A 25,817-nucleotide genomic window follows, 5' to 3' on the forward strand; every position below is an offset into this window, starting at 1 on the left:
GCTTCCTTCAGCTGCTTATTACCTCTGGTGTTTTTAACTAGGTAGCTGTCGACTTGAATCTCCCTCTTTTCAAAAGTCGTTAGGAAGTAGTTACATTCTCCTGGAGAGCCGAACTTTTTAAATGATAATTTTTTATTTACAAATCGCGCTTCCCGTGCAAGTTTGGCTGAAGTTTGCCTTCCATTTTTTATTAATCTTCTCTTCGTGCGGTCGACTATCTTCCCTCCCAAACTTAGAGAAAACTGATGATTATTAAACTCTGCTTTTCCTCAGTAACCTACTTGCAACTTCTCCCCTCCATGATGAACTCACTATGTTCCAGCTGCTAATGATCCAGTCACTAGTTGTAGTCTGAAAATTAAAAACATATAAATCACGGGTAATCGAAGTTCGTGATAACTTTACCTAACAGATTTTTTAAGTAAACTCAAAAGTCTCTCAACTTTATCTTGTCATGGGTTTTTCAGGATCCATCTTCAAAACTTTCCTGAGCTCATTCCGTCCAAGATTCGAAGATGAGAGAAGATTACTTTTTTGTGAAAATCTGTCAATGAATGTTCATGAAGTAAAACCCTGTTATTCGTGTACTCAATATCTCTCTCTCAATATTATACTATTTTCCATGGAAAGCCGTTTCGATTCTACAATCATACTAAAATTTTGCTTGAGCTGAACTTAATGCTCCTACAAACCGTTTTTTCTACTCTACATTACCAACAACATTTTGATACAATATTAGTATTTTTTGAGAACGTAGAAAGACGGAGTGATACGTTGATTGTCAAACAATATTACCTCTCTACACGGATATTCAAGTAGTTTACTTTGATTAAAATTTGATAGTATCCTCAATTGATTATTATTCCATAGCGTTCATTCATAAATTGACCATTCATATTCAGTTACATTTCTAATTCATTATTTGTAACGGTAATGTCACTTATAAAATTCATTTCGAAAATATAATGGCATTGAATTGACGCATACTAGCATACTACTCCAGAACTTGTCTATTAACAGGTTGTATTCACGTTCCATTGTACGAGTATTATCAAATTTCATAACACATTCCTTCTCATTCGGATAGATATACTGGACAAGTTTCTCCTCTAATCTCCTCGAGCATAGAATGCGGGCTTATAAAACATATCAATGTTTTTGCACAGTGTTTGGAGATAGAGATGAATTCTTTGGACTCCCATTTCACCGTTATATTGCAGAAATCTCTCGAAATGAATACTCAGAAACCTGATAGAAATACTCAAATTCGTACAGCAGGTAGAGAGCGTTACTGGGATGTAGTCTACAGATTGAAGTGGATTCAACCATTTTACTGATGAAGTCCTTCATGAACTCGTATTGTTGATTCTCTGTTGTTCTACTAAAATCATTGAACGGATTTTCCTATTCTTTCATTAGTATAAAATCTTTGTCAAAACAATATCCCTTCAATCTGATGGCAAAATATTATTTGAAAAATGTTTCTCAGCTGCTTTTCATAAAGCTTGTACAGTACATTATTGTACTAGGGAACTCTTTTTATTTCAAATATTTTTTGATTTAGATGTATGAGTTAACACCTAATAACACTTGATAGTTTCACGATTACAGTACCTTGATTTTTTAATGTTTTCGCTACGATGGGGATGAGATTTTCAAAGACCAATGTAACCGTAATCAAGTTACAGTAATTTGGGAATCATTGTTGGGAATGAATTCAGAAGTTTTCCAAATGAAAAATGAAATGTTACTAGTGTGCAAGTTCACCATATTATTCAGTTGCTGCTCATGACTCTTTTTGCAAGAGCTGGTAAATGAACGAAGACGTATTAGACCTAGTTATTCTCTTCCCAATTTGTCGAATAAATTTATTTAATTTTTATAAGATTATCTTTGAAGTTTTATTTTTTGTTTCTTTCAAATGATGTTTCTTATTTTCAATTTATTACATAATTGTTGATTCGGGAACAGGAGATAACAGTAGCAGAATAGCAAGCCATTACAGTGTCTCAGTGTCTGCTCTACATCATTGTGGACACCAGTGATGTTTCACTTTAAATCACTCACGTAAGCTATGTTTTTAAACTTTGAAAAGCTTTGTTCTTGAACTGTGATTGGAAAAATGGGGCTAACCCATCATACATTGAAGTATTTTAGGGTTTTTAAATCATGAAGATATTAGACTCAACAATGCATGATCTCCTCTCGGGCAGTTTCCTGTTGTAAATGTGGTCTGGTGCGTGCATGCTGTGCTTTCGGATTGTGGCTCACTTGCTCTGCTACAGAAATGAATTGGAGCCAGCAGCTAGCAGCCAGCTAGTAGAACAGGTTGAGTAGATAATGGTGAATGGGGCACGCGGGGTCCTGTGTCGGGGGGAGGGGGTTTGTTGCCCGCACCGGGGACTGAACTGGTTCTCTCGATTTTTTCTCTGACCTGTCCAAAGTGGTCCGACAGCTCCTTGTCGACATCAAACCAGTTTCCACTTCCTCTGGCTGTACAATTAATGCTGGAATTAGCATATTCCCATGCTAAATAAAGATCTTCTTGGGAAAAAGTGCGCTCCTATTGTAATTGTTCCCTCGATAGTGGCGGACTTGTAGTAATTATCGGCCATATTTCCTTCTTATTAAATTAATTCTTACTTAATCGGGGTTATTGGTCAGAAGTCTTATGTGAAAACATCAACCTTGAGCGCCACCGCGTTTTGGCATGAAGCGATTTGCAATAAAGTCTCAGCGCTAATGAGTTTCGGCTGCTGGCCGATCTAGATGAATCAGTAGTGTAGCGGATGTAACCTATTAAAATGTATCTCTTTAATTGCATTATAAAATTGGAGGTCGCTGTAGGATGCAACTGGATGTGGGAAAGGTGATAATAACGTTGCACCACGATGATAACTTCAATTTTATAGGAAATTTCCTATTATTATATGCAATTAGATTCAAATTAAAGCTTGAAATTACCTGGGAAAATGATATTATTTTTTGAATGGTTGCAAAATGAAGTTTTTGTTTTCTTTGATTGGGCATACTCACTTGTTATCACCCACTTTCACTCCACTATTACCACTTTCCTACTTGAATATTAGTGTACAATATCTTCAATTCAGTACTATAATGATAGTTAAAATCATCTAATCTACTAAGAATAACTTTGTCTTCTTTATATCGAACCATCTCTCTCTGTCACCTAGAAACACCTCCATAGAAAATAATACACACATTTACTAGTACGGAGTATTTCCCACTGACAGGAAAAAGCAGAAGCTTGAACTCTTGCTTTTCAAAATGTTCCACTCAGTTACTACAAGCAGAACTTGAATAATCGTTGGCCAATCAGGAGAAACCACCAGTAGCTGCTACCATCTAGTGGCATAATTTGGAACTACGTCTCAATTCTTAACAAAATCAACCGAGAAAGAATTTGCTGAGCCACTATATACAAAGTAATTACTAATATTAAGAGAGAGAACCTAGTAGGAGGTTAGAAGTGAGTCTTAATTAATAAGGCGTGGTTGCAATTCGAATCTTTCGTGATTTTATGCGTTTATTCTGTGCGGAACTACCTGTTGAATAGTAATTGTTTAATATTATTATTTCTCTTTCAGTTGTTATATTATTGTTTGAACTACAAAAACACTTCTTTAATAATATTTATTCAGTGATATACTCCTTGATAGTTGATAGCGTGAATGTTATTTTCCATCAAGGCATTTTCCTATGTATTTATAGAATCATCAATGAAGGAGAAATTATTAATGAACTAACTATGAAGTTACGTTTCACAATGAGCATGCGTTAAACTCTGTAGCCTACTGTGAAGCGTTTCCGTGTTTGGAGTATTGTAGGTGTCACTTGTCACCCTCCCTTGTCAAATTATATCAGGAGCTTTGATGGGGTGGAGTAGAGGTACAAATTGTATTTGAATGTCATTTACATTCGGGGATTGGTTGGAAGTGAAGGTAGAATGACTGCAACTGTTCGTTGTATTTGGTTGACAATGACAAAGAGTGTTTCCTTCTAAAAGAGAGATGCGACTCTTCCAACTGAAGGAATTCGATAGCTGTAATGAACAAATGGATAAATTTGAGGAAATATCGATGGAATCCCTACTAATGTGATTTGTAAAGAATCTCTGTAAGTTCTGTAAGTGGAATGGATCAGAAGGGTAGTTTATTTTGTTTGGTTTTTTTTGTAGGGGATGAAAGAAAACTTACTACTACCCACAGCCACCTATGATGCTTTATATTATGCTACTCTATCGGAAAGATTCCTATGTATTTAGAGATATAAATAGAAACGTTGTTTTGCTGGTAATGCTATACACTGTCGACAAGCATGCCCCTAATATTAGCATTATGGGAGAAAGATAGAAAAGCTTTGAAAATCGCATTCAATTTATTTACTAGAAATTCTCTTGTGATTCTCACGAATATTCGCTGTGATTCGTATCCATTCAAGAACTTTGCATTCAATCTATCGAATAGGAATTCACTTTTCTATTTAATTTTGTTCGTCACATATCATCAAATAAACTCTCTAATAATGCCACCAAAAACGCGAAATACGTCTGATAGTGTCGATGATAGCGCTGTTACACTGTCCGACATTGCAGTTATGTTGAAGGAGGCCAAGGAACATAGAACTAGAATTGAATTTGACCTGGGAAAATCTCTTAACCTATGCCACGAGAAGATTGACGACTGTGTGAAAGCTTCAGAAGCTCAATCTAAGAAAATTCAGGAGTGTCTTGACATAATAGCCGGTTTGAAAGTTGAAAATAACATCTTACAGAAAAAGGTGAAAGAGCTGGAGGACAAACTTGATGAAGCCGAGCAGTATTCACGGAGGAGCACAGTTGAAATTTTTGGGATACCGCAGGAAAAAGATGAAATCTTGGAAGATGTAGTTAGCAGGTTGGGAGCAGCTCTGGATATGAACATCGATGAATCGATGATTGATGCGTGTCACCGACTCGGAAAGCGACAAGGAGTTGAAAGCCCCCCTGGAATAGTCCTCAGATTCGTCAGTCGGCGTTCGAAACAACTACTGTTGAAGAAAAGGAGGGAGAAGAGGAATTTGACAACGGCGTCCATGGGTCTCTCTGTAAGTAATCCAATTTACATAAACGATAGTCTCACGATTCGTAGAAGAAAACTTCTCATTGCTGCGCGAGAAGAAAAGAAAAAGAAGAAATATGCTTTTGTTTGGGTCCAGGATGGAAGGATATTGATGAGAAGGGAATCGACTGGCCCTATCATTCCAATAAACTGTCTAGAAGATATAGTAAAAAAATAGAGGTAGCCTGGGATTACTAGATCTTTTCTTGTCTTTATCATGTAGCCTTATTCTCAGATGTGAAAAATTATTGAACTTTATTATGTTTGCGAAAAAGTTAAAGAATTTAGTTATTAATATTTATTTAAATTTCTTCTACTTCTATTATGGGGGATAATCATTATATTAATTCGTTTCTAAATCTATGTGAAGTAAATATGGATAATCTGATTATTGTTCATCAAAATATACGTAGTATGCGAGAGAACTTCCAATCTTTCATGAGTGAGTTTCTTGATGAGAATGTTCGTCCGCATATTTTTATTTTCTCAGAAGTATGGATAAAGGAACAGGAAATTGATTTTTATAAATTGGATGGTTATAATGCTTATTATAAAGGTAATATTAAGAAAACTTGGGATTGCATAAAAGAAATTACCAAAACCAAAACTAAAGAATTTGAAGCTAGAATTGAAGCTGTCGTACTAAATAAACATTTTGCAACAGTAGGCCAGAAATATGCTAAAAACCTAATTCAAAATAATATAATTGAAATTCCCGAAACAATCTCACCTAGAACCTTACATAGCTTTTTTCTAAGCCCAACCAATGTTACAGAAATAAATAAATACATTCATGAGCTAAAACCAAACTCTTCTCCAGGTGCGGATGGCATAAGTAGCATATGTCTAAAGAAAATTTCAAACTATATTGTTTGTCCTCTTGAATTCATAGTTAATAGATGCTTTCTACTAGGATATTTTCCCAGAAAATTTAAAGTAGCCTTAATAAAACCGATTCCTAAATCCAATAAACTTGATGATCCACAAAATTATAGACCTATTAGTCTACTCAGCAACTTGTCTAAAATCATGGAAAAAATTATAAAAGCAAGACTGTTGAATTTTCTTGAAAAAAATAAATTTATTGAGGGCAACCAGTATGGATTCCAAAAAGGTAAATCTACCAAGGATGCTGTGTTACATTTGACAAGTATAATCGACAAAAATTTCAATAGTAATAAAAAAACACTTGCTGTATTCTGTGACTTAGCGAAGGCGTTCGATACAATACCACATTCTATCTTATTAAACAAGTTGGAAAATAGTGGAATAAGGGGGATAGCAAAAAAACTATTCGCAAGCTATTTGAAGGATCGAACCCAATTTTGGAAACTGATATCCAGATTATTAAAGATTATGGTCTGCCACAAGGCACTGTACTATCGCCTCTTATGTTTTTGATTTATGTGAATGATTTATTGAAACTACGCATTCCGAATGGTATTGCTCTATCTTTTGCCGATGACACTGCTTTAATCTTTTCTGGCTCAACTTGGGATGAGACATTCAACTGTGCAAATCGCGGTCTCTCAGTGGTCAAGTCGTGGTTAAAAAGTCATATTCTAACATTAAATACAATAAAAACTAAATATATAACTTTTTCGCCTAATAGAAGCGGTCAACCTTCAGAACATTTAAAACTAATAATACATAATCATAACTGCGACACTCCCAACTGTACTTGTTCAACTATAGAAAGAGTTAAGTCAATGAAATATTTAGGAATTACGATTGATCAGCATATTAAATGGGACATTCACATCCAAAATCTTTGTTATAAATTAAAATACTTGATTACAATATTTTACAAAATTAATCATTGAAAGACTTGAACATTCTCAGAACAATTTACAATGCATATGCTCACTCAATCTTCCACTACAATATAGAAGTATGGGGAGCAGCCTTTGACACCCATTTCAATAAACTTTTTACTATTCAAAAGCATATCATCAGGGCTGCGCTAGGAAGACCAAGACGCTATCCTAGCAGACTAATATTTGATGAGATAAACTTACCAACGCTTCGCCAAACGTACATAACAAACTTAATTATATTCATAAATAAGAATACACATCTATTTACTCAACGCAATGTCACTTACAATTTAAGACCAGCAAGTGTAAGTGCTTACAGTATAAATTTCACTGCATTGACAACCAGCAATCATCAATTCAAGTTCCAGAGCGATAAGCTAATAAATAGAATACCAGACGATTTCATTAGGGATAAAATTACAAGTAATAGATTAAATAAAATAAGATCCTGGGTAAAAGAGAATTACTTTTTTAAAATCGAAAATTAAATTACTATAATTATAACTTGTTTTTAACACGCTCAATTTAAACTTGGTTTTTTTTTGATTTCCTGAAACAAGAATTTTTTTTTTATTATTATTATTATATTTCTATATTAGCCTACCTATTTCTATTATTGGGCTTGTTGATTTTTGATTCAAGAATTGATTTTTGTTTTTATTTATACATATTTTTGGTTTTTGATTGACTATCTTTTAGTTTGTATTTTAGAATATTATTCACGGCAAATGTACAAATAATTTAAAGAATATTTTCGAACTCGTGGCTGGAGCTCAAGGCTTCTTTTTCCAGCCACACCAATGTATATTAGTTGATAAGTGTTATTTTGTGAATTTCTTGTGAATTGGTAAATAAATAAATTTGAATTTGAATTTGAATTTTGAATTTGAATTTGAATTTGATCTTTTATCATGTAGCCTTATTCTCAGATGTGAAAAATTATTGAACTTTATTATGTTTGCGAAAAAGTTAAAGAATTTAGTTATTAATATTTATTTAAATTTCTTCTACTTCTATTATGGGGGATAATCATTATATTAATTCGTTTCTAAATCTATGTGAAGTAAATATGGATAATCTGATTATTGTTCATCAAAATATACGTAGTATGCGAGAGAACTTCCAATCTTTCATGAGTGAGTTTCTTGATGAGAATGTTCGTCCGCATATTTTTATTTTCTCAGAAGTATGGATAAAGGAACAGGAAATTGATTTTTATAAATTGGATGGTTATAATGCTTACTATGAATGTAATGAAAATCACAGGGCAGGCGGAGTAATTGTTTTCATTACCAATAAATTCAAAAGTGAGTTAACTCAAGCAGATACAAGTACATTTGATGTGTTAAATGTTAGTGTAGAATTAACTCCTAGGATTAAGTTTGCTCTGTTAGCTGTATATAGATTACAATCTTATAGTGTCACTGCTTTCACAAATGAATTACAAACATTCATGGAAAATATAAACGATAAAAATTTAATTATTTGTGGAGATCTGAATATATGTGTTAAGGAAGTAACTCGTGAAAATTATGAATATCTAACACTTATGGCTAGTTTTGGTCTTGAACAGCTGATAAATGCACCAACCAGAGTTAATAGAATGAGCTCCTCATCAATTGATCACGTTTTCTATAGAACTCGAGATAACATGACATGTTCTGCTGGTATCGTTAAGATTGATGTGACCGACCATTACCTAATTTACTGTCTCCTGGATATAGGTGACATAATAAATCCTAGCTCCCAAAACTCTTCTAGCCTAGTCAATTCTATTTCTAAATTTAGCTATGAAATTTTTTATGAACATGTGAAATGTATTGATTGGATTGATGTGTATGATACTAATGATGTGGATGTTGCTTATCAATTATTTCTCAACAAATTAATAACGGCTGCAGGAAGATCAAAGGTAGAGGCTCCCAAAAAACGCAGTTATAAACCACTACAACCGTGGATAACATATAATTTGTATCGACGCATAACTAAACGAAATCAACTATATAAAAAGACAATAAAGCATCCAAATAATAATGACCTTCTTAGTTACTATAAAGCTTACAAATCAAGTCTGGCTGCAGATTTAAAGTTTACGAAAAATTCTTACTATTATTCTTTATTTGAGAATAAAGCAAAGGACACAGCTGCACAATGGAAGTTAATAAATGATTTAACCGGTTGCCAGAAGAATAAAAATAAAGATATTGTTTTAGCCGAAGAAAATAATGTTGTATCAGATCCTTGTATAGTTGCTGATAAATTTAATAATTATTTTGTGAATACAGTAGATAAATTGAAAAATAATTCCGCTAACTGTATAACAGAACGAAATGAATATAAAAATTGGTTTCCAGAAGGAAATTATTTAAATTCTTTTTTTTTAAACCCTGTTTGTACAGATGAAATAGTTAGAGTTCTGAAAAGTTTTGATGATTGTAAGTCGTCTGGAATTGATGGAATTTCGGTGAAAGCAATAAAATTGGTCAGCGTATTAATAGCTCCCGTTTTAGTATATATAATAAATCTTAGTTTTGAGTTGGGTGTTGTCCCTGAACAATTAAAACAGGCAGTGGTCGTCCCGATATTTAAGCGGGGAGATAGCAAACAAATGGGTAATTATAGGCCAATATCTTTATTGCCTATTTTTGCTAAACTCATTGAAAAAATTTACAAAAGCAGACTGATTTTGTATTATAAGTTCACTTCTTATTTTAGCTCTAACCAATATGGCTTTTTGGAAGGTAAGAGCACTGAAGACGCGCTTTTGGCGGTTTGCAATGCATTACATGAGGGAACTAATACTAGCAATGGTGTTGCTGGATTATTTATAGATATTTGTAAGGCATTTGACTGTGTTTCTCACGAGATAATTCTGAATAAGTTGTGGTTATCAGGAGTGAGAGGTGTCACACATAAATGGTTCCAGAGTTACTTATCAAACAGGAGTCAGAGGGTTAGAATAGCTGATAAAATAAGTGAGCCTTTGGTTTTATCTTGTGGAGTCCCACAAGGCTCTGTTCTGGGTTCTATTCTTTTTTTGGTATATGTGAACGACCTCTGTAATGGGAAATTCATTGGAAAACTAACAGCATTTGCGGACGATACTGCCCTGACATATAACTTGCCCAGAGAGATTGACATTAGTCAGTGCATGTGCGATGATCTGATAAAATTGAAGTATTGGTTTGAATTAAATGGCATGAATATCAGCAACAAAACAAAATTCATATCGTTCAATTCGAGAGGGGGTGATCAGGCAATTCTTGATATATTATATAAGTGTAATGAATGTGTAGCCTCACCCATTCAGCAGTCATGTAACAGGTGCATGCAAGTTGAACAGTGTGATTCTATTAAGTATCTTGGCGTTGTTATTGATAAAAATTTGAATTGGAAAGAACATATTAAAAAAATAAAAGGTGAACTAATATCTACCCTGAGAAAATTCTATTTTCTACGCTATATGTGCCCAATTAACGTCTTAAGAATGCTGTATTTTTCTCTGGTGGAGTCCAGACTTCAATACGGGCTGGTATGCTCGGGAGGTACCTATATAACTACAGTGAAACCGTTAATAATATCACAGAAAAAGCTTTTAAGAGTGATAATGCATAAAGGGAGAAGATTTCCATCTCGAACACTATTCTTGACTTTGAAAATTATGCCATTGAGACATTTATATGTTTTTAGAGTTCTCCGAATATTTTATATGAGAAGTGGTAATATTGGTGTGGAAGCGAATATCTATAGCCAATCCCTGAGAACAACGAACCGATTTAAAGTACCAAGACCTTACAAGGAGTCCTTCCGTAGATCTTTTCCATATTTGGCACCAAAACTGTTCAATTTGTTACCACCTTATTGTCTTTTATCCCACTCATTATACATGTTGCAGAGAAAAGTGAAAGAGTGGCTTCAATCATTGAATAGTGTGGAGGTTATGCTTTGTTAGAAAAATATTATTATGATTATTATTTTACTATTTTTGTAAATGTATAAAGAATAATTCCTTCTTGTTTTATCGAGGTATATATTGCCTATGTATATCATTTGTAAAACTCTTGCAATATCTAATGTTAAAGCGAACAAAATAGTGCCCGCCAATCGGACCTTTTTTTAACTTCCAAAAAATTTAAAAAATAATAGTGTATGGCTGCCCCAATACAGGTTTTTTAAAAACAACCTCAGGAGTAGCCTATTCCACATAACCAGGATGGTATATTATGTTATTACAAATGTCTTACTATGTTTTATTATTACTTATAATTTTTTAGTTTCTATATATTTTTTGAAATAGTATGGTCTAAGTTATTATGTAGAGATGTAATTTGTATTTTGTATTTTGAACTTGTATTTTGTATTGTTTGAATTATGTGGAAATAAACTTATTTATTTATTTATTATTTATTATAGGTGTTTGAAGGAACCCTTTTAATAGCAATGTTATCATACCAAAGAATGTACTTTCCCAAAGCAGAATTTGTACAATAAATTAACATTGGAAAGTGCAGGTATGTTTCCTTTTTAGGTTGAACTTCTCAACAGATTATCGCTTCTCAAGGTGTTTTGGTTGATGTGAATAGCGTTGAAGGCGTTTCTGATGAAATAAAGATTTCAAACCTGTAGTGGAAAGAACATAGCTGGCTTAGGGGTTTTAATGACAGTTTTATGACAGCCACCACGGACTACCGTCTACTGTAAATTCTAACAACTGCAATCAAACAGCGCTAAGATGCACTTAATTTACGGTTGGAAATGTCGTTGGATCCGAGAAAGATCCGCTGTAGCTCGTCAAGACAAATCCGGCTTCCGCGTAACTCACAAAAATGTTAATCAAAAAGAGTGAGGGAATTGGTTGCGAGGTTGTAATTGGTAAGATGAGAGTTAATGGTTGATGATAGATGAAGCCCTCTTATATATGGGTCGTGCTAATACGGCTTCCAAATTCACGATAAAAAAAATACTATTTATCTTGTGAAAAAATCATTCAAATATGATTCACACATCTCATCATAATCTGGAATCTTCAATTTTTTAAGTTTTCCTTTATATTTCTCCTAAATTATTTAGAGCAAAAATTGCATTTGTCAATTCGAAAATAGTTTCCTTCCAACTGCAAATTCAGATCCAACTTGACACAATTTCGTCCAAAATTGCTTATATCAATTATGTACTTCTCTAGAAATGAAGCTCCAATTAGTTTATACCTAAAGCTATCTTTCAAACTTCTATCTAATATTTCTCATCTTGAGTAAATCGAGTATGTCTACAGATTTTTCAGTTACGATAACACTCGGAATTTAATTAAGGTTATAATGTGCCTCAAGTAGGCATTTGAGTGTTATCTGACTGCGATCAAATTAGTAGGCAAATGACATTAACAATAGATGAACAAGTGGTGGTTGCCGTCCTAGCGTCAGATTCACTTTATACTGTCATTATTCCGTGTAGATAACATAAATGAGAAACATTCTACCAAAACTGGCAGTTTGAAGTGAGGCAGAGGTAGCGTTTAATTTGGGCGTTGATTACGACAAACTTGGACCTGAAGAGCGCTCCAGATGTTCGTTCTATCGGCAGCAAATCTCTCGGCAAATCACGCTCAGTATAACGCAGTTTGCGTTGGTTTCGACGCCAAACTTCGAGTCGTGCCAAAGGACTCTTGAGGGATGTCGGTGGGATTGGCGACTGGGTCCACACACAAGTAGACTTGTGCCACTGACTATCAGAACGGGCGCAGTTTGCTTGCAAATCAAACACTCGGTAAGTTCCCCGTGCCGGGTCTAGTTTGTGCTCGCTCGCAGCTCACAGTTTTACTTTGAAATTTGTATCGAGCCAACTCCTCGTCGTCACTCGGCGAGCATCGAACAGCGAGCGACAAACAAATCTGACTGACAAAACACACACACAGGAGATTCACCTCATACCGTCAGTATTGCTTGAATAGGAAGCATAACCTCTACTCATATTCAGTGCTGTCAGTCAAAAGTGATTTGTCAGTGTAGTAGTCAGTGCAAACAATGCACTGAAACTGTGCATTGTGCATTCTCCGATATGCACCGCCTACTAACTCCAACAAAGTTTGTTGTATCATAGCTCCAGGCCGAACCGATATTTCCGGTGCTTTTATACTCATTTCCATTACAATCAATCGAAATCCATCGGCAAAATCATCGTTGTATTTTGGGTAATATCGGATTCGAAGATTTCGAATGGAAATTGTGCAAATAGGACTTATTCCGAAGGTTATTTGATGGAACTGCCATGCAGTACCACGTTGGCTATGCAAATAGAGTATTCAAAAGTAGGATTTCATCAAAAATTCCATACTTTTCAAATTTGACAATTGTTCTCATCGTATTTTGGATTATCATAACTGGGATTATGAGAATTCTAAAAATATTGGTTTTATTCAGGCAATCCATATGTTATTAATAAATTAGTTAAATCTATTATTGTTCGTTAGTTAAAGTCGTATATTGTTATACTGGTCCATATTACTGTCACAGTGTTTCTCTCTGGAAGTAATTATAAACAAGTGCTTTGGATAATCTTCTGATATATAGAATTCCACCCTCATAATTGTTAACTGGTTTCATCTCATATTTTGTATTGCTTCATTGTTCCCCTTCCCTTGTTTTTCATTGCAACCAAAATGTGTTATTTGGTTGTGTATAAAGGTGCGTACAGATATATGCGCCGCGAACATGAGCAATTCACTTTTAATCAGCTGATGCCAAGCTTTTTATATCTGTATCTTACCGTTTCTGTAAAAATACAGATATAATCAGCTGATTAAAAGTGAATTGCGTTCCATGTTCGTGGCGCGTATATATGCACCTTTAGATATGAAGTAGTTACTCTATTTCCAAAAAAATGAAATAAACAATTCCGAATTAGCAGAAAACCTCAGTCTGTTATCGAATAACATAGTAATTAAAATTTTCTAGCAACATTCCACAGAGTTGTTGTTCCAAAAAAGCAATTCCCAGTCATGAAGAAATTACTGAAAAAGTGAAGCTTACTTATTACTTTCAGCTCCACCAATTTAGATTCACTAAATTGACAAATCTGTTAATTCTAATACTTTTTATATTGCGAATTGCGAATTCATTCGAATAATATCAGTCAAGGAAATTGATCTGATAATATAATTAATTTTGATCAGTGTATACAACCACTCTCATCACGATTGAAAGGAAATACATAACAATTTATTCTTGAACGTTATTCTCGAGTTTCCACTGCCATTAATGGGTAATTGAAGCTAACATTCTATTGGTTACCTTTCACCGATTTGTAAAGATTTCCCTCTGGGCTGCACTTCGCTCTGTCTCATCCCCCTCCCCACCCACAGTTCTCGCCTCCATCAGTACCAAACACAACAATAGGGATTGGAAATTTCAAACCTCAATCCCCCTGAGTCTTCTGGCTTCTTTTCTCAATCACCGAACGTTTTACATTTTAAATTTCTCACTGAATAAAAGTGTGTTGTTCGAAAAATCGGTGATTCCTGCCAATGTACCTACATCAAATAAATGGAATACCGTTCCATCGAAAAAATTCCTCACAGATAAAATCAATGTTTAAGTCATGTTCATGAAAATATCTACTGATTTATCGATTTAATGATCTTTATTTGAGCCAGAGTACATCAGTACATGAGCAGGTCACATACAGAATTCAATATACACAATTAGATACACAGTCATATATTATGATTTAGTATTTATGATTAGTATGGGATCATGATTAAAAAAAGGAATATTGATACCCATTTTCCTTACAAGATATTAATGCATGAATACTCATCATTGTATTGGATATTTGTCGATTGAACTTTGACAATACTGTATTCAAATGCGAAGCGCGGTTTTTGAGAATAAATATTATCAGTTTCAATCAACCGATTTCCAATTCAACTGTCATTACATTCTCTAATGATTGGAGAACGATCTATTATTAATTTTGTTCTGAATGATATTTTATTCAATTTTTGAGTCTCCCAGTTTATTTCCGGTATTGGGGTGGAAATTGCAGTATTCTATCGTTATAAATTGATATTTCATGGATTTCGTTCGAGACTGAATGCTCCAACAAACTTGCAATAAGTACTGTCCAATTAGTTTCTCCATTTTTGATTGTTTTTCGCATTGTCATTGAATGAAGAAATGAACGTTCTGTTAATTTTGATGATGTTGATTAAGACCTCATCGATTTTCATTTCAATCATCCATTTTGAATGTCCTAGAATCATGGAAATACGTTATTATGGAATGTCGTTCGCATAATACACTATTAAAAATCTGGTGTGGCGCACTCACACAACTTTCCTTGCCGTTATGAAAATTGATCACCTGACGCTAGTGTTCCCGCGCATCTCAAGTCTACTATTCAGTGATTTGAGCCAGCTGGTGACAGGGTAATGCTGCTATCTCTTCATAGTGAATGATTTAATAGAATCAACAATAATTTGCAATTGAATAATCACATTTTCTCGAATTTAAAGCTTATTTTCAATTTTAGGTGAAAATGTTACTGAACATTAATTGTAGAGATTTTCATGCTCAATCTACTCCACTTGATTTTTTTTGTTTCAATTGAATCTGAAGCCTGATAATTAGGATTCTATCTGCATTGATGGGGCGGAGCTCCTGAAATTTTTACAGATATGGGACTTGTGGCAGTTGATAGAGCTTATCGATGACTATTTTAGGTATGAATTTGATCAAAATCGTTGGAGCCGTTTCCGAGAAAATCACGAAAAACCCTGTTTTTGACAACATTTTCGCCATTTTAGCCGCCATCTTGAATTGCATTTGATCGAAATTGTTCGTGTCGGATCCTTATAGTGAAAGGACCTTAACTTCCAAATTTCAAGTCATTCCGTTAATTGGGAGATGAGATATCGTGTACACAGACGCAGATACACACACACACACACACACACACACACACACACACACACACACACACACACACACACACACACACACACACACACACAGACCAATACCCAAAAACCAGTTTTTTGGACTCAGGGGACCTTCAAACGTATAGAAATTTAGAAATTGGGGTACCTTAATTTTTTTCGGAAAGCAATACTTTCCTTACCTATGGTAATAGGGCAAGGAAAGTAAAAACACCATTACTATGAATAATATAACTAAATAGACTTATAAATTTTTTTAGAAAATGGTGGCGAGTGAACAAATTTTCCAGAATCATTCAATATACACTGAACAACTGAACTAAATTGACAGACAACATTTTTATTATTTCCTCCACATTTCGGACGAGTAAAGACAGTATTGTCTGTATACGCGATTCCGTAACGCACAACACTCGGCTACACGGTATGATTTTTGCAGAATTCAAATTTCCGTAACAGATCTACACGTGCAAGGCTGCCTTCCTTCCGAGAGGAGACTCGCAGATATCAGGTGCTAGTGGGAATCCCACGCAGGCAAATTGGGTTCGCACCTAACACCAGGCTTTGCTTGGCTCTGAATAATAATGTGCTCAGTACAGTGCTCCTGCTCCTCACTGCTCACTCCTCACTGCATCTGCAGCCTAAAGACTAAACAAAAATTTCATTCGTACAAGTGTTGCTGCATTAGTAGCCAACAACATTAGTACAGAACGTTTCCTTATCACAATACGCCACTCATGAGAATACTCTCTACTATCGCATAGTCCCATATGGTTATAGTACTTTGCAAACTTTGTAGATATCTACATTTACTGATTACATGATACTTCCACATATTCACTGCATACTCACGTAGCATTATAGTATTATCCCTATGTATTCCGGTAGTTCACACAGTATCTTTTTAACTCGTGTGCCGTTGCAAGTTTGGTGTATTCACTTGAATGCAGGTTCTAATATACGTAATTCTCTTACGTAATATCTCTTATTAAATACTATTATATTTTTTATATTTTTATATTTCCCATCATATCATTTACTCAAGAATTCATATTGTTGAACTGTCTCTTCGAATATACAGTAGCCCACTTACTTCTGAAATGATGTGAAGTAGTGACAATATTTTGGTATATTATCTATACAAATATCCTGAACTCTATTCCAACACTCAGATTAAATCCAATCTGTTACTTGAGATTAATAATGTTAAACATATAATTAGTAAGAATAATTTTATTGATCAATTAAATTTTAACTTTAAATTATTTTAATTTAGTATACTGTATAATGTGGCAGGTTGAAAGTCGAGAAAACACTTACCTAACCGTTAAAGTAGATGGATTTTAATATTATATTTGCTGGTCTCCCAAAATTTGCATCTTCGAATAACTTATGCTATACTACACTATTCACCTTCAGTGATGAAAATATGCTTTTGGTTTGCTTTGCTTTTAGACATGTTGGTGTCCTCAAACCTCACCCACCAACCCTCCCAACCTAACACTTTACCCCCCCTATCTAAACATCCACCATCCAACTAGCCTACCACCCTCTACTTTACCCTTCATCATCCACCCAACCCACCTCTCCATCCACCCTCTACCAACCAGCATATTATACGCTCTTCAACTTCCACTTGAACTTCTTGCAGCGACGCTTTACATGATTCAAATGACGACAGTCGGTGGTTCGACATGATGGCAACTGAGTGCTCACGCCCGTCAAATATTCATTGGACTCGTATCTCCGTTGCGAGTGCATTACGATACATATTTCACGCGTGTTCTACCAGACGGTTGCATTTTATCACGGCATGCCGGGATTCGAGTGTCGTTTTACCACTTTACAAATCACATTTTTCCGCGCTCGAAAATAATTTAAGAGATGTGATGAGCTTGCTCGTTGAGAAGCCGTCTTTCAACCGTAATATGCATTCATGGCTTTTGATTGTAGTCGTAAGCTTGGTGGTCTACAGACATAAACTATAGAATGTCAGACAGTACTTACGTTTAGATATTATTACATAGTAAACTTCTCTTAGATTGCGTCCAACTTTCAGATAAGGTGAAGGATGAGTACCACCTCAAGTCATCTCATAACAGTTTTATTTTTGGTTTCAAAAATTCAGATCGCGTTAACTGGTCCTTCTCTATATTTTCTTATCATTAGCGACTGTTAAGATAATGAACTATATGTAGTTAGACGAGCTAAACTATAAACAAGTCCCGAGTTGATGAAATGACAAAGCTTAAAACCAAATTCGACGTCATACATTTACTATCTTCGAAGCTTTATCAGAGATTCTGTTTCTATGTGCCTTTGCTACCAGCTTAGTGAACATCCTCATTAATAGCGATTTAAAAAACGTTATGTTCATCACATTGACTGAATTTATAGTGCATAATTAAATATTATGAAATATTTTGTGAGAAATGGTGATTTGATATTTTAATACAAATTCATAACTTGAAATTATTATTCATAGTGAATATTATGAATTGGTGAAACCCTGATTTATTACAAACACTATGTATCAGTTACATGTGCCTTGATACTCTCCATCTAAAATCATTATGATTGTAATACAATTCCCTGTCGAACCTCCTCGTTATAACAGGAAAATATGACTCTGGATCTTGCTGGAAAATGTATCATGCTATCGTTTATGATAGAAAGACTGTTTGTAAATATTAGTAGAAAATTTTGAAAGTTCTGAGAAATCAAGAAAGAGTCGCTTCAATTCCAGAGCAGAGGTGGAAAAATTTCAGAGTAAACGATCCACTCTGTTTAGCATTTCAATTTCCGCAATACAAGCGGAAGAAGAAGCCTCTGTTGGCTTTGAGTAGTCTGAGAAGAGTGCGTGGGTAAGGAAGAGATTGAGAAAGGGAGAGAACGAGAGAGAGAGAGAGTGTAAGAAGGAGAGTTAGTAATATTGGGTGGAGGTGGCGGCGAATGCGGGTTAGAAAGTCAGTAGAAGCTATGAGATGAAAATGGCATAGCAGGTTCCGGCTCCCCTGCGAGATGTTTTGGAAAAGTCGAAAAAGATGAGATCCCCTGATAAAAATGAGGAAAACTAGAAGCGTCTGCAAAGAAGAAAATTCTCATTGTCTAGTGTGCTACTGACATGCAACAGTTCTTATGGGATGAGTCTCACTCTCTCACCCCCTCTCTCTTTTTCTTCCCCCTTGTCTATAGGTAGCCCTGGCGGATTACAGGGCGCGTTATCGGTTACATAGCGTCTTCTTCCCTAACACCCCCCCCCCCCACATCATCAACAATGATTCCTCCCGGCAGGCTTAAATACTCAGTTAATTAGAAACAAGAATAATTAGCTCCAAGTACAAAGTCTCGCTGCCACTGATATCCTCTTCATCATTTTTCTCACTGCTCGCTTCTGTTTCACTGATGTACATTTTTTGAAATTGACTAGGCAGGTTGTCTTTCCTGTATCTGACTGTCTTTCTTCTAGCTTCCACTGAAAAGTGATCGATTTTCAAATGTTGATGTAGTATTTGTTCCACGTTTAACAGTTATTTAGTCTAAATATCTAAAACGTATATATTCTCTTAATAGTGTTCCTAATCATGTGACTTATTCGAAGACCTATGCATAGTATACATATTTTTGACTAATTCAAATTTAAATAAATTATTTATTGTCTTGATTCAATTGACCTATTTATTTGATTCAATTTCTTATATTATTAAATCTCCTGCAAAGCATAGATATGATGAAACTCAGAGATCAGTGTTTTCTATGCCAATGAATAGTGAGTAACTAGATTCGCCAATGTCAAAGCTTGATTGTACTGTGCTCAATAATTATTCATGTGATGGTTGGGAGAGAGCAGTCGATAGCACGATTACAAGCTCATTGAAAATGTGCCCGATGCAGTTTGCAGGTCTCCGGCTCAGGCTTCAGGCCCAGGGACCTTAATTGCAAACAAAATTAGAATGTTTGTCTCATTTGTTGATCGAGTACAGTAATACAATTCGCCATTCAGCTCTAATAATTGAAATTTTAACAGGTTCTACATTTGGGCAACAGTGCGATTTTGTGTGTGTGTGTGTGTGTGTGTGTGTGTGTGTGTGTGTGTGTGTGTGTGTGTGTTTGTTGTTTGAATTTCCTGAATCGAATCGAATCGATACAAATTCACTTGTTTTTCGATTCTGAGCTAATTTTGAGTTCCATCACGAGTAACCTTGGTAACTATTATAGTTCGCAATGTTTTGATCTAATAATTTCCAATCCTCAGCTATTGATTTTATTCGATCTACATGAGACATCTATATCAGATATCTATATAGACATCTATAGAATATATATGTGAAGAAGAGTATTTTATTAATTTCATTATAGTAGTAAGTCATGTAATTTGAAGAAAGAGAGAGAGATATTTGTTATTTATTATTAGTTCATCTTACATTGCCAGGTCTGACGAGACCTATGGGCATGGCAAACACTTATAAAATTAAACCAAACAAAAATAACACTTCTGAATTTAAATACAATGCATAGTGAAAAATATTAGTGGAAATCATACAAATGATGAAACTAATGTAGGCTAATTAATTGGATGGGCAGAATTCACAGGGAAGTGGAAAATATGAAAAGTACAATAGGGAGGATATTAAGGCTTGGTGAGGGGTAAGGATTTAGAATATTGAGGGTTATGGATATAAAGGAACCCGGATTTTCCGTGGGGTTCTACCACTCTAGCACCTTGGGTCTCTAGACAGAGAGAGAAAATAAAAATGAAGTGAAAAACTGCAGTATAAATATCTTAGTATAATATATCATTAGTTAATTTTTATCAATAATAGTTCAGTTCCGTCTCCGGACATGAAGCCCCTCATTACTTCAAATTCATTCTGTTATTATGAATTTCTTGATGAAATGTCTTATAGTACCCTATTTTTATAAATTCTATTGAATCCTATTAGTTAAGCTAATTCTTTATCCAATTCATTTTTACTCATAATTTTACGCTATATATATATTTTTTCTTCTTCCAAGTACAGTACTGCATTAAAATTCCTTCAAAATATCTTCCACCACCATCCAGAATCAAACATTTTGATAATTAGAACTTTTCAGCTGAAGGCCAAATTCATTTCAGGCTTGACTCTGTTTCAGTAATGTCACTCGCTGTAGCGAGCTTCCCTTTGAAATAATGCTACGAATATCTCCAACTGGCAGACATGTTTTTCGTTCAAGTATTGTTCCAAGTATTAATTTTAACGACTTGTCACGACCCTGCCTGGTCTGTAGCATGCCGTGGACTTTATCCGGCTAATTAAAAGGATGTTAATAAATTTTTGGGCTAAAGAACGATGCAGGAAGAATCACAAATTTAATTAAGAAAGTTGTCGAGAGAAGAGTGCCTGTGCTGTGGGATGATCTCGATAAAACGTTAGAAGTTTTTCGTTTATTGGGTAGTGTTTGCGGGAGGGTCGGCGCTCCAAATTTGCCTCTCGTTCCCGTCAAAACTCCATCTCCTACAGGTGCTTCTTTCAATTTTGCAACAGAAACCGTCGAAGGCAACTGCTATGTACAATTAATAAAGCCAGTCCTGTGGCTAAATTATGTTCTTTCCCCTGTATTTCGAATTTCATATTCTTGCAAATTCAATCGATCTTAATTCAATTTGATTCATATTAGTTTGTTCTCGCCAATCAATTTTTCAGATTGATAAGATATTTTGTGATTATCCTGAGATTTAAAAGAATATTTTCTTAACAGACTCTTGCTAACAGACTTAGTGCCGGTTACACAAAAGCCGGTTAAATTTAAATGGTGATTAATTCCACGAGAACCAATCAGAGAACCCGTCTTATCAAAAAGGTCTTCTCTGATTGGCTCTCGTAAAATTAATCACGGTTAAAATTTAACCGCCTTTTGTGCCACCGAGCCTTAATGTTAACAATCATAGGTTACCCAATTTTGTATATTATATTACCTGACAAATTGTTGCTGTATACCTAACACCAACAATATAACAAATAACAGACATCCATTGCTCTGAAAGAAATATTTGGAATGAAATGTTTGTAATGGACTTTCGAGAATTTCAATAATTGACGATTTTCGTTCCTGTTCTCTCATTAGGTAGTAGTACTGTAGGCTATCTAGTTCCCGGGTTACATTAATTGAAACTTTGTTCATTATAGTATACTCATTGTTCTAATGGCTCTAATTAGTGGAGCCAACTAATGAGTGCTCCTGAAATATGAAATCAAATTAATTGACATTTGAAAATTGAAAACAAACTGAATTTGACTGAAAACTCTGTATCAATCTTTTTCGCTTCCAAAAAACAATAATGGAATTTGAGTGGAGTTGATATGATTCATTATTTTCCATGGAATTTGGAATATTCAATCCCCTTGAAATATCATCGATTTCCAACAGATCAAGTTTGGTCATCCATCAATTTTCATAGAAACCATTCAGTTATATTACCTAATTCATTTATTTATTTAATTCATTGACAAAAATACATAGTGGAAGAAAAAAAACAGGCTCAGCTATTTCTCACACAATTTTGAATACACAATTCTTAATTCCAGCACAATTCTATCTTTGAGTTTGAAACATACATAGTTCGATGAAAATAAGGGAATACATTCACGGATTGAAAGTATGAAGTATGGCTCTTGTTGTACTCAACTGGTGTTGACTACATTGTTTTCAGGCACCCGCAAACTTATGATAGAGCTCATTAAAGTCTTCTATTGATTTCATGAGTATATTGTCTGTATTAATAAAATGGAAGCTCTGAAACTTCTGTGTCAATCTTCAACAGTTGTTGAATAGAAGTTGGTTAAAAATTATTATCAATTCCGAGATGTATAGCTTCACTACAAACTTTATCAAATTAATCAATCAGTCAACTATTAATATGCAAAACTAATTTTTCCCCAAAAATTTGCCAGCTAGGAAACGTTAGATGTGCAAAAATTCAAAGCTTGCGTGCTGCAACTCAATCGACAATTTTACGTCTTAGATGCCATAAGGTTCCGTTCCATTGTCCGAAGTTCTTCAAATTATTTATTGTCAGCTTAATATTCAGTCCTTCACAATATGATAATGTACAGCTTGCAGCCGGTTCCATTTTCACTTTCAGCATCTGCCGCTCTCTGGACTGGATTCAAATCAGTTAATTAACAGCAGATTGTACGTCAGTCAGCATGCTTCGTCCAAATCCTATCCAAAGAGTGTAAATGGCAAGTTGGGTTCTTCTGGTGCGTTTCACTACAAACTGTCCCTACAACATCAGTGCTCAGAACTTAGAACATCAGTGCTTTCCTTCTCACCAATCTGCCAGCTCAAAGTGCATAGTGTACTATAGTATAGGTGCTTGGCAGGCTGTGCAGGTGCCCAGAAGGAACAGGTGATGCACGCGTGCCTTCAGTTGCAACAAATTTGAAGCAGCTGGTGATCATCTGCCCTTCGTTCACCTGGCGTGTGCGGTCTAGAGACATACATAACTTCAGTCAGTTTTGTTGAAAGGGAAGAATTGCTGATACTCTTACAAGGAATGCTGACAGTTTGAAGTGAATATCGCCATAGTTTGCAGCCCTGCCCAAGTGCACTTGACTCACTCATTATGTGGGTCACTCCTTTATATGACTGTTCAGTACCGAAGGTCTGCAAAAATAATCGTTTTACTTTCGTTTGATCTTTTCCGTTGACATAATTTGTAGAGGTCTTTGTTTGTGGAAAGTGGTCAGAGAAAGAAACTTGAAAATAGTGGTTGGAGAAACTTGAAAATAGTGGAAGAAACTTGGTTAACATGGAAAAAGAATATTGAAAATAGTTAAAAACTTGACTAGTTAAGAACTTGATTGTAGTGGAAAGAGCGACACTGTGATAGGTGAAAATGACTAGTTTGATTTAGATTCCAAAAGAGATTCTTGTATGAAGCTACTGTACTATTCAGTCTCATTATTTTTGAATGTGAATTTCAACTGGAAGAATACTACCAAAACAAATTATTCCAGTTCACAATTATGTAGATTTTGATGTATTTTTAAATTAGGGAAGTATTCAACACTCTTTTTGTAGTCTCACACTTTCTTTGGTATCCACAACTCCTCTAATGGCTCAGCACAAATTTTCTAGAATTCAAATATTAAACTTACATGCTTTCCCCATTACTGGATTTGATAGTGTTATCAACGTCATCATTATACAGGCAGTTTCTGGTAAACAACGATCATAGTTACCCAAGAATATTCCCAGTGAAATTTTGGTGGTATTGCTAGTGAAAGATTTCTAGATCTGGAAGCCAGGGAACAGTCAACTGAGACGTTATCGAATTAATATGGAATTCAAACTGAATCGAATTCACTAGTTGCATGTTGATGACGTGCAATGATTTTCCTCGTACAACAATTTCAAAAATTTCATGGAATTCAAAGTTCATCAGATAGGTAAACATCCCTTGAAATGATCCTATTGGTTGTTGTTTTAGCCATTCGACCTCATGTGATGGCCTCTACAGATATGGAAAGTTAAAATATCATCCTGATCATATTTAAAGAATGCTTGAAAATTAATTTACTGCTCACTGTGTTGTATTCAGGTTTCACTGTGCGGCATTTGAACAGCAATTACTTTGCTACATTCCCACTTTCCCGCTTCCGTTCAATTTGATTCATAAACAAACAGCCAGATAAGGATAAAGACAAAGATTAATTGTTATAAATTTTTTAAATAATTCTCATTATCTGCTTCCATCAATAAAACGTCCCAGGTGAGCTATGGTACTCGTACTATTTGACTTACCCTCCAATACTGAAACAATAATTTCTGTTTTGGCCAGGGCGTTTTTTATTTATCTTTGTTATTTATGGCCACAGAATCTCCTGCGTAATTTATAGAACGCAGGATCTCATGCCTAGTCTTTTCTTCTACCAGAATTCATTTTCTTCGAGGCACCCTGTCTCGAGCCTTGTCAAAGAGGGCTTTCCTTCAGTGAAGTAATATCACGAAACAACATGTTTTTGAATCTATTTTCCCACTCTATTGTTAAAAATATTTCTATTTCGGTCAGAATTAATTGGAAATGAAGTTAATTGATTCAAATCTCGCCCCAAAAATAGTAGTATTGGTAGTAGTAGTAGCTACTGGTACTGTATCAGTAGTATAATAGTATAGCAGTAGCAGTAGTACCTGGTAGTAGTAGAATTATAGTGAGATTTCTTCAAAATATCAACATTCTGTTGAATGGAAAGCATTGGGACCATTCATAAGGAATGATGACTGTGTTAATTGAATCTCACTATTCAGTAGTAGTAATAGTAGCATCAGTGCAGTTGCATTAAGCGTCTTGAACTCATATTTAATTCGTCTATGGATCATCTGATCAATACAGATTATCTATGAATCCTTTCTATAGTCAGTGGGTTGGAATATTATTTACATTTGAATTGAAAAATAAATGACAATTTTCAATTTTAATAGTTCATTAACTTTGGAAAGTGATGGTAGCTTTTTAGCCCCGAGTGCAAATAACAAAGTCAAACAAACTTTCAACTCCATTATCAGGTTCCGTTGCGTTTTTCTACCCTTGTTCAGAAAAAGTTAAAAACGCTTTTCAAAGCTAACAGATATATTGACAGTGTGTCCAAAAATATGAGTTTTTAATTGAATTCTCGAAAATCCCGTTCCAGGTTAAGCTTCCTTCACTCCAATGCACACCCGTGCTCGAATATATTTTATGATTTTTCATACTTTCAAATATGTCGTGTGTCAGATTTAGCCACTGCCATAGGACATCATCATAGGTTTTCATTTTTCCTGTAAATAGAATAATATGTTCTCGGAATCGCCACGAGAAATAATTGCTGGATTTGTTTCTCATGCCACAGGATAAAAACTTTTCACATGATGTAAAACATCAGTAAATGTCCCTTCGTTTTCGAGGAATAATTCTTTTTGACT

At 34.8% G+C, this 25,817-nt stretch overlaps 2 protein-coding genes across 2 annotated transcripts in view; both read left to right on the plus strand.

Annotated features, from left to right (window-relative positions):
* Window positions 1-25,817, plus strand: part of LOC111047435 (nephrin) — a 535,400-nt gene that overhangs the window by 93,415 nt on the left and 416,168 nt on the right. The gene's annotated exons all lie outside the window — the stretch shown is intronic.
* On the plus strand, window positions 4,416-8,943 carry LOC120350484. The gene is made up of 2 exons (XM_039424007.1): window positions 4,416-5,355; window positions 7,867-8,943. Exon 1 carries the CDS (start codon window positions 4,546-4,548, stop codon window positions 5,296-5,298), a length of 753 nt encoding a protein of 250 aa, XP_039279941.1. The 5' UTR covers window positions 4,416-4,545; the 3' UTR covers window positions 5,299-5,355; window positions 7,867-8,943.

Source organism: Nilaparvata lugens, chromosome 3 (assembly GCF_014356525.2).
Source record: "Nilaparvata lugens isolate BPH chromosome 3, ASM1435652v1, whole genome shotgun sequence".
Lineage (NCBI taxonomy): Eukaryota > Metazoa > Arthropoda > Insecta > Hemiptera > Delphacidae > Nilaparvata > Nilaparvata lugens.

What these genes read in the sequence shown, in the direction of transcription:
- LOC120350484 (XM_039424007.1), top strand. Translation starts at nt 4,546, where the DNA reads ATGCCACCAAAAACGCGAAATACGTCTGATAGTGTCGATGATAGCGCT.